This window comes from Mugil cephalus, chromosome 20, assembly GCF_022458985.1.
Source record: "Mugil cephalus isolate CIBA_MC_2020 chromosome 20, CIBA_Mcephalus_1.1, whole genome shotgun sequence".
NCBI lineage: Eukaryota > Metazoa > Chordata > Actinopteri > Mugiliformes > Mugilidae > Mugil > Mugil cephalus.
Window position 1 is genome coordinate 19,557,118 of NC_061789.1, and position 9,883 is coordinate 19,567,000.

General features: G+C 39.8%; 2 protein-coding genes across 2 annotated transcripts; both read right to left on the reverse strand.

The window, feature by feature from the left end:
• Nucleotides 1-20: 20 nt before the first annotated feature.
• Nucleotides 21-5,087, reverse strand: LOC124998318 (perforin-1-like). Its single transcript, XM_047572609.1, has 5 exons — nt 4,935-5,087; nt 2,134-2,696; nt 1,889-2,027; nt 1,585-1,796; nt 21-1,512 (listed from the first exon to the last, which is right to left on the reverse strand). The coding sequence occupies exons 1-5, from the start codon at nt 4,938-4,940 to the stop codon at nt 660-662; spliced, it is 1,773 nt and encodes a 590-aa protein (XP_047428565.1). The 5' UTR covers nt 4,941-5,087; the 3' UTR covers nt 21-659.
• Nucleotides 5,088-5,392: 305 nt separating this feature from the next.
• On the reverse strand, nt 5,393-9,811 carry LOC124998024 (perforin-1-like). The gene is made up of 5 exons (XM_047572138.1): nt 9,733-9,811; nt 7,835-8,397; nt 7,557-7,695; nt 7,234-7,445; nt 5,393-6,925 (listed from the first exon to the last, which is right to left on the reverse strand). The coding sequence occupies exons 2-5, from the start codon at nt 8,365-8,367 to the stop codon at nt 6,076-6,078; spliced, it is 1,734 nt and encodes a 577-aa protein (XP_047428094.1). The 5' UTR covers nt 8,368-8,397; nt 9,733-9,811; the 3' UTR covers nt 5,393-6,075.
• Between the last annotated feature and the right edge of the window lie 72 nt (nt 9,812-9,883).

Consider the following 9,883-nt stretch of genomic DNA (forward strand, 5'->3'; position numbering starts at 1 on the left):
TGATAACATGAAACAGTAAACAATACGAATGTCTTTATTGTAGATAAACCAGCGTGTCAAAAATCCTAAAAATGATACTGTGACTAAATACATTACACACACTATTACATGTTGTAAATGTTTTGTAGACACAATAAAATGCAGTACATCTGTCTGCAAACATGTTATTTCGGTTTTTCAGGTTGTAAGTAGAAGCTATATCAATCAAACTGACCTGCGGGGACTTTTATATGATCTGCTGCTTATGATATGATGTACAAAGGCAATGCTGCTTAATTTCCGATACATATAGTACATTTATAACTGACACTAAAAGAAACAAATAGATAAATATACAACAAAATTGACAAATGGATTGAAAACAATACATTCCAGTGATCTGAATATTTCACTCATCCAACATTAATAAGTGTCAAAATAATTATACAAATATATATGGAGACTGTTGTGGGACAAATGCTAAAAAACTGCAAGCAAAAGCTAAACATTTTGAATAATATCTAGCCATTTTTTACTCCCCATCTTATTTATCGTGATACTGGTTTGAGAAACCCTTTTGATTAAATTAATGTCATCGGCACACCAAATTAAATGAATCATGTTTCAATTCTGCCTCGGTAAAACCAGTCATGGGTTATTTGACATCATACATTTGACTCTCAGAAGTAAGACTGATTTTTCCATGAACTTGATTCATTGGCAAACACACCCATCTCTAATAGGATGGCCTTTGGAATAGGATGTGAATGACGTGACACGTACAACTTCTTCAGACTTTGACTCATAGGTGTTGGTTTATACTCCATACATGTTTTTCCACTCAGACTTGGAGCACACTTCACTTCCCATTTGAAGTACAGCCTGCCATGCTGCAAATTACACAGATCCTCCTTTACTCCTGCAGACAGAACCTGCTCACATTCTCCTAACAAGTCATCGTCCCAGTTGTTGTCCTGATCCCACACTTCAAATCTCAATTTGTTTCCTCCAGACAGATCCTGGGGGCCCAGGTCTTCGACTATGGCCCAGTGTGGGTTGTTGTTATTTTGAATGACATGAGTACGGCGGACCATCTCTCTGCCAAAGAACACCTTGACATATCCGTCTGTGGCTGTGCTGTGGTCTCCCCATAGATCAGCGGCTCGTTGAACTGTTACAATGACCCGTGCCATGCCCTTACGTGTTGGGCAGCAATCCGTGTTCACAGCAGGTTCATTGTGGCAATGGCACACACATGAATCCTTCGAGTCGCTCTTAATACCAACCTGACAACGGTCGCTGCAGTTCTTCATCAGGCCTTTCTCCAGGATGTAATGGCTAATGGCAGAGCGCAGGTTTTTCCGGACAAATGTGTTTACAGGCAATAATTCATGCAGAGAGTCCAGGGAATATGAGATTATATCTGGATTCTGTGGTAATGTGTTCAGCCATTCTTTGTAGGCTGATGGATTTTTGTCAGCAGAGAAGAGAAGGTCTGGCTCTGTGGTATGGCCCCCCTTTATTTCTGTGAACCTGCAAGAGAATACAGTGTTTCAGATGCTGAATCAGAATGGCTTTTCATTTATAATGTTTATGTTCTGTTACCTGTCATTGAAGAGGCTGGAGAAAGAATTTTTGTTTTCCATCTTGTTAGCATCCTTCTGGCAGTGTTTCATTTCAGTTTTTACTTCAACTTTGATGCTCGCAGATGCCTCAGCTTCCAGACACATTTCCACTTCCTCCACGCTGAGGCCTTGTAGGCTTGCTTGACACTGCCTGATGCTGGTCACAGATTCAACTCTTCCCCCCAGTTTCACCTGACAAATTAAAGCAGATTTTTGATAAGCAAATGTACTATATGGTTACCACTGCCTTGAGTTATTTTAAAATATGAACAACTTCCATATACCTTGGTGATGTAATGCGTGCCAAAGGTGTCAATCAGTTTGTAAAATCGTTGCTTGGTTCCTGGGCTGTAGATTTTGGGGAGCTGCTTCACTGCTTTATGAAATTCTCTGTGCAACCTGGGAGTGCTGGACACTCTGTAGCTGTTTCCAGTCAGATGACAGGCAAGAAACAACAGAGCAGTAAGAAACAAGTGTGTAATAATATTTGCATATATATTCACAAGTTGAGGGGTCCTCATCTCCTTACCTGTAGTACTCACAGGACATGCTTTGACTTGAGAAGCTGAACTTGTCATTCTTTGTTTTCTCCATAGAGTACTCAGCTAGTTTAGAATGGGTTCCAGCCAGCATCAGCGAGGCTCCTTTGTCATTCTTACTAAATTCTAGGCCAACTTTCCAGTTGTTTTCAACAGAAGATGTGGTGGAACTGAGTAGAGACTCACTGGATTTGTGAAGTTTAGTGGCCACTTTCATACTGCAGAACTGTTTTGTCCTCCAGTCCAACACCGACAAGGGCAGTTTTTGCTTTTTGTTCTCCAGATAGGAGTTGGTACACAGTGTGCATGTTTTGTCCTTTCGTTTCCACTTATTCATGTCAAGCACAAAGGCACCCTTGCGTTCCATTTTGGTGATGTCGAAACCTTCCCCGGCCAGATTGGTACCTGGAGCAAATTCTGCTTCTACGCACTGTCTGGGTGTTCCTTCTGTGCATGACTGATACGTACACTGAGGGAGGACCAACATGAGACTGGTCCACACGCAAATCTTCAACAGAACCATGTTACTGTTGAATTGGATGACAGATTCAGTCTGAAAAGAAACATTTTAGTTGAATAAACACACGCAGAATTTTAAGTGCACAGAAAGTCGCCAACATGTATTGACCATACATGTCAATTGTCCCTACCCTCTGAATACAAAAGCCTTTAATTAGATTTATGGACAGATCTTAGGTTTGGTTAAAGCAGGGGACTTTTAGGATTGTAGTTAAGGTTACAGCAAAGTCATGGGCAAATGAAAGATTCATGTTTTTAAGATGGAAATGAACAGTGGTCTCACAAGTCAGAATCTAGTGTTTTGTTGACCCATCCATTCACCTAGACATTCTCCATGTGGACACTTTGAGGCTCACTCACTATGTTTCCTAATTTTCATCATGTTTTATGCAGTAACTACCAGCATAAAAGCGCAACTTGTCAGTGCAAAATGACAGACCTGTGCAGCAACTGACACCTTCCACCTCCCCAAAAAAGTCCAAGCCCTCTATTCCAAGTTTACTCTAAATATCCAAACATGAAGACCTGAAGGCCTGTCTATATGTGTGTCACTGCTAGTTCTAGTTAAAGAAGTTTTTGTCTTTGGTTTAACATTTCATCCATTTTAAACCTTTCTTTTGCGTGTTGCTACAGTTTATGTCATTCTCCTTCAAACGTGCAGCAATACTCTTCTAAACAACTTCTAATGTCGTTAATAAGTTCATTGTAAAATGTGTATTTTCATAGCCTTGTTCTAAAATATAATTGTATTCCTGTCAGGTTTGCTCTCCCAGAGATAACAAATCACTCAATGGTGTCTGCAGACTCTAGAAATCATCTTCTGGTCTTTGTTGTTTGATTAGATTGGTCAGATTCTGTCATGATTCTTATCTTCACCGTAGATCAGTTTCAGTATTGGGTGGTAAATCCTTATCAATCTTGTGGTGTACCTCAGTGCTAAATGCTCTGTTTGACTTTGAAATGTATCTAATATGTTTGCTAACTTTGTTTTGTTTATAGCAGTGTTTCTCAACCTGGTCCTCGGGACCCTGCCCTACATGTTTTCGATGTTTCCCTCCTCTACCACACCTGATTCAAATGATCAGCTCGTCATCAAGCTCTGGAGTGGCCTGATAAGGAGCCATTCATTTGAATCAGGTGTGTTGGAGGAGGGAAACATCGAAAACATGTAGGGCAGGGTCCCGAGGACTGGAATTGAGAAACACTAGTTTATAGCAAAACTTGTCAGGGTCTCTAAAGTCCCTTTCCCATCGAGCAAAAAACCCGGGTTGACAACCCAGGTTTCTCGCTTGATGTGAAAGGGTCGACCCAGGTCTAACAACCTGGGTCAACATCTTGGCAATCGACCTGGGATATTATCAGCTTGGCTCGGCTTCAATGTGAACAGGAATGCCATGACGACTCGGGGTTTTCGCTCTGACGCTGATATATCTGCCTGTTACATCCTGACTTGACGGCCTAACAGACTGTATCATTGTAAAAGCTTCACAGTACATTGCAGATAACATTGCAGTTTGTTGATGACCTGAAGCTTCTACAATGATACAGTTGCTGTGTCGCTGACCCAGGTTGACCCTTTCATAATGCTCGATGTGAAAGGAGCTTTAAAGTGTCTTCTCAGATGTGCCCCAAGTTCCGGAGGGCCAACTTCTTCCTCATCTGAATAAATTAGAGAAACGACCTTAACATTTCATAGGCTGCTCAGATTTGTTGGAAAAATGTCTCCTTCTTAACATGAAGAGTAAGTAAGTCACTCGTCTTGTCCTGTGGTTTGTTTGAAATTTCATCACTGGTACCAAGATAAAACAATTGAATTTATTATTGTTTTTGAGCCACCTTGTGGATTGGCACATATATATTATGTATATTTATACAATATTCTACATTCAAAATTCAGAAGTGGCCATATATTTTCCATGGTTGCCTTCCCCGACTGTACTATATTTTACTCCTTACTAGCAATCCAGCACTTCCTATCTATTACGATGTTTAGGCCTTGGAATAAATATATTTAACCAATGGATTAGAGTGTCAACAACTATCATAGCAATGTGATTGTCCGTCATTGTTGTTCTTAAATGTGTAATGTATAAATAAATGTACTTGAATTACAGCTGAATAGCTTGCCCTGTGTTCCAAGGTACTGCTCTTGCAAATGTAACATGACAATACCGTGCTACAGTATTAGTATCTATATAAAATCTCACAGTTGCTTCATTTAATCTATCAAGTGAAAGGATATAGAAATGTGAGCACATTAGCGTTAACTCACCTTCATCTTGACGGTTCGCGATGCTTTTCAAACTGACTGCTAGGAGCACGAATACCAGTGCTTAGCATCTAGCTAGAAAAGCGAGGTAGGAGGTGATGCGGAGATGACGTGACAGTGGTCTTATAGACAGCAAGGGGAAAAGGTGGTTTGACAAGTTCATCTATGTTGAGCTGAATTAGTGCAAAGAGGGAGGAGTCAGTGGTCTGAAAAGAAACTCCAGCAGATAGACAACATGAAAGTCAGACTAGCTTTCCAGTTAACAAGAAACCAGTGACCACAAGCCCATCATTTCTCTGAAGTGGTGGTGGGCTGTGGCTGTTCAGAATCACAACAAGACTTCGCACACAAATGATCAGTTTCTTATGTTTCTTACTAGTCTGTGTAACTTATCAGTTGTATATAATAATCTGAGATCAACCCATATAGCAGCTCTTGGAGGCATTTCAGCCACACACTGATATTGAAAAGAAAGCTTTTATTATGATATACCAAATAAAACTAAATCTATGTTGCAAAACAAGCCACTGAAATTACAAACTAGCAAGAGCACACTAATTGAAAAGTGAAAAATGCAAGGTTTCGTATATATATCAAAATCTGAATCAGCAATAAGTAGATATATGAAGCAGCGATGCAAGTAGGTGAGGTACAACATGAAAAAAGGAATATACTGGATATGGCAGTATAACATGAATAGACAGGGTGATCAAAATGTATGCCTTAGTTTTCTATATAGTACCCCCCCTACAGAGCCTTTCAAAATAACACACAAACTAAGATATATGTAGAAGCTGCACAGAATAAATCTTGCGTTTTAACAGCTGCAGTAACCTTTACACTACTAAACTTAAATGCTTTCTATATTAGTAACACATTTATCACACAAAAAACACAGTGGCACAAATCTCATTTCACTTTCACTTTCCTCGATCTTGAGAGATGTTCAACTGAAATAATAACTACACAATACATATATGATGTTGTTTTAATGTTTAGTTGCAGCTATTTTGTCAATTCTAATAATAAGTGGTCAACATTACTGACTATGCCTTTTGCTTAAACTAACCTCATCAGTGGAATAAAATGCATGTAAGCCTCAGTAAAACCAGTCATGGGTTATTTGACATCATACATTTGACTCTCAGAAGTAAGACTGATTTTTCCATGAACTTGATTCATTCACAAACACACCCATCTCTAATAGGATGGCCTTTGGAATAGGATGTGAATGACGTGACACGTACAACTTCCTCAGACTTTGACTCATAGGTGTAGGTTTATACTCCATACATGCACTTCCACTCAGACTTGGAGCACACTTCACTTCCCATTTGAAGTACAGCTGGCCGTGGTTCAGATTACACAGATCCTCCTTTACTCCTGCAGACAGAACCTGCTCACATTTTCCTAACAAGTCATCGTCCCAGTTGTTGTCCTGATCCCACACTTCAAATCTCAATTTGTTTCCTCCAGACAGATCCTGGGGGCCCAGGTCTACGACCATGGCCCAGTGTGGGTTGTTGTTATTGTTAATGACAGGAGAACGACGAACCTCTTTACCAAAGAACACCTTGACATATCCGTCTGTGGCTGAGAAGTAGTCTCCCCACAAACCAGTGGCTCGTTGTACTGTTACAATGACCCGTGCCATGCCCTTACGTGTTGGGCAGCAATCCGTGTTCACACCAGGTTCATTGTGGCATTGGCACACACATGAATCCTTCGAGTCGCTCCTAATGCCAGTCTGACAACGGTCGCTGCAGTTCTTCATCAGGCCTTTCTCCAGGATGTAATGGCTAATGGCAGAGCGCAGGTTTTTCCAGGTTGAGGAGTTTACAGGCAATAATTCATGCAGAGAGTCCAGGGAATGTGAGACTATATCTGGATTCTGTGGTAATGTGTTCAGCCATTCTTTGTAGGCTGATGGATTTTTGTCAGCAGAGAAGAGAAGGTCTGGCTCTGTGGTATGGCCCCCCTTTATTTCTGTGAAGCTTTAGATAAAAGAATTGTCTAAACAGCTGAGCCAGAGCAGATTAGAACAAAAACTAGAGGAGCCTGTGTCTTTTAGGCATTTAACTTTGAAGCTATTAAATCCCGGGGGATACAATATGAAATATAATTGATACATTTTCTTACATGATGTTTTAAAATCTTACTTCATTGTTTTGCACAGAACATTATAAGATATGAAGATATGAATGAACTTTTTAAAGTTTAACTTATTTTCACTGTTAGAAGAATAGAAAACATTACAAATAATGTAAGGAACAAGTAATATAAATAATAAGATGACACATACCGGTCATTGAAGAGGCTGGAGAAGGCTGACTTACTGTCCGTCTTCTTTATGTCCTTCTTGCAATGCTGATACCGAGCGTTTACTGTGACTTTGATGGTGGCAGAGGCCTCAACTTCCAAGCACATCTGCACCTCCTCTGCACTTAACCCCTGCAGACTGGCCTCACACTGCCTGATACTAGTCACAGATTGAAGATTTCCACCAACCTTTACCTGGAATTATATATTAAACACTCTGCATTGATAAAAGAGACAATTTACATAATATCACTGAATAACTTTGCATTATGTTGTGGTAAAATCATGAAATCTTTTTTCTTCCACCTTGGTGATGTAATGCGTGCCAAAGTTGTCAATCAGTTTGTAAAATTGTTGCTTGGTTCCTGGGCTGTAGATTTTGGGAAGCTGCTTCACTGCTTTCCGAAACTCTCTGTGCCACCTGGGAGTGTTGGACACTCTGTAGCTGTTTCCAGCGAAACAACAAAAAAGAATGACAGACGAGGTTGAAATGGATAAACATCGAAACTGCGTGTTTCTGCATTTTTATCTCTGCAGCCAAAGGCACACAGAGGCAAATTTGGTCCATACCGTGATCTCCTTACCTGTAGTACTCACAGGACATGCTTTGACTTGAGAAGCTGAACTTGTCATTCTTTGTTTTCTCCATAGAGTACCCAGCTAGTTTAGAATGGGTTCCAGCCATCATCAGTGAGGCTCCTTTTTTTCCTAATGTAAAGTCTAGGCCAACTTTCCAGTTGTTTTCAACAGAAGATGTGGTGGAACTGAGTAGAGACTCACTGGATTTGTGAAGTTTAGTGGCCACTTTCATGCTGCAGGACTGTTTTGCCCTCCAGTCCAACACCGACAAGGGCAGTTTTTGCTTTTTGTTCTCCATATAGGGGTTGGTACACAGTGTGCATGTTTTGTCCTTACGTTTCCACTTATTCATGTCAAGCACAAAGGCACCCTTGCGTTCCATTTTGGTGATGTCGAAACCTTCCCCGGCCAGATTGGTACCTGGAGCAAATTCTGCTTCTACGCACTGTCTGGGTGTTCCTTCTGTGCATGACTGATACGTACACTGAGGGAGGACCAACATGAGGCCGGTCCACACGCAAATCTTCAACAGAACCATGTTACTGTTGAACTGGATGACAGATTCAGTCTGAAAAAGAAACGTTTTAGTCGAATAAACAGAATTAGATGAGGTTGTTTCTTGCTATTAAATCAGGTGATGGACATAATAATAATAATTATTATTTTTTTATTTTGATATACTATATTGATATATTGATCCCCTAGGGGAAATTCTATCCTGCGTTTTGACCCATCCATGTGTTCACACACAGTAATGTGTACAGTTGGAGCAGTGGGCTGCAGCCCCTCTGGTGGGCGCGCCGGGGGAGCATATTGGGAGTTAGGTGCTTGCTCAGGGCACCACAGCCATGGACAGGGCGGGAAGCAAACCTGTGACCCTTCAAACTCCAAGCTGTGCCTCTCACCACTGCGCCACAATTTAAGAAACATGAGCAAATGAAGAAGTTCAGTCTTTCACAATTTAATTTGATTTAATTTAATTAGGTCTAAATCACAGTATTTTATAATTCTGCAACAGATAACATTTTCAAGTGTAGTAAATAATATAATGTTCGGCATGTGATAAAATTGTCAGAATTACCCACCTTCTATTCATCTATTATAACTTATTAAATAAAATGTCACTGTAGACCAGCCTTTAATGGAGCAATCATTGGAACCCTCTCCCAAAGCAATTCTAGGCCGTATCTGAACTTCCATTTGCATCTAAGATTTTAATAAATGTCTACATTCATGACTTAATGAACAACGAAATTACAGTGTTTTATATTAATAATGAACTACTCTTTATTGGTGATGGGCGCTTGCCTTCTAGTTTCTCCTCGATCTCACTTCACACTGTGTTCCTTTCTTTTTATTTACTATCTCCATGCTACTCTTTAGAAAAGTGCTGCAGTTAAATATCTAATACTCAGAGAACATTACACCTGGCCCTTCAGAAACCAACACTTGCATTGTTAACGCTCTCAAGTCTAGACCGCGTGTCTCATCTTATGGTCTTCAAAAAAAAAAAGAAAAGAAAAGAAAGAAAGTTGGTCCCTTTGTAAGCTTTGACACCAAGCTGTGTTTTAATGCTCCATAGACTAAAATGGTCTGCCTAAGATTTTAAGATATTACTACGCTGCCCTCAGACTGATGTAAATAAATAAATCCTACAGTATCTTTTTAAAAACAAGTTTAACCTAAGATTTATATATATATATATATAATTTACCGAGCTCTTTGCAATTTAGTTTTTCAAAGGTGGCAAATATGAAAAAGACAAGATGATATTATTAATTATATTAATATTAGTATTATTTGTATTAGTTAATATTAGTCTCATTAACAATGCCTTCAGCCGTCTCCCCTTCAAATAAATTTTGAGAATATTTCATAAATGGTCAAATGAGCATAGACTCACCTTGGCCTCCAGTGCTGCATGCAGTGTTTAGACTGTGAGATCTGTATTAATACGCTGCGTTTTTAAGACACAGTAGTAGGTATGGGTGTGAAGTATGAGAAACATGAGGAAAAAAATTGTGGTTGACGATTTAACACCAGGTTGTTTGTTT

Bases quoted from the DNA above. Each gene is read 5' to 3' on its own strand.
- LOC124998024 (XM_047572138.1), bottom strand. From the start codon at position 8,367: ATGGTTCTGTTGAAGATTTGCGTGTGGACCGGCCTCATGTTGGTCCTC. The intron at 7,696-7,834 runs GTAAGGAGATCA...CGCTGGAAACAG, and splicing joins ATGTCCTGTGAGTACTACAG to CTACAGAGTGTCCAACACTC. The intron at 6,926-7,233 runs GTATGTGTCATC...TTTTATCTAAAG, and splicing joins TCCAGCCTCTTCAATGACCG to CTTCACAGAAATAAAGGGGG.
- LOC124998318 (XM_047572609.1), bottom strand. The intron at 1,797-1,888 runs GTATATGGAAGT...TTAATTTGTCAG, and splicing joins GCACGCATTACATCACCAAG to GTGAAACTGGGGGGAAGAGT. The intron at 1,513-1,584 runs GTAACAGAACAT...ATTCTCTTGCAG, and splicing joins TCCAGCCTCTTCAATGACAG to GTTCACAGAAATAAAGGGGG.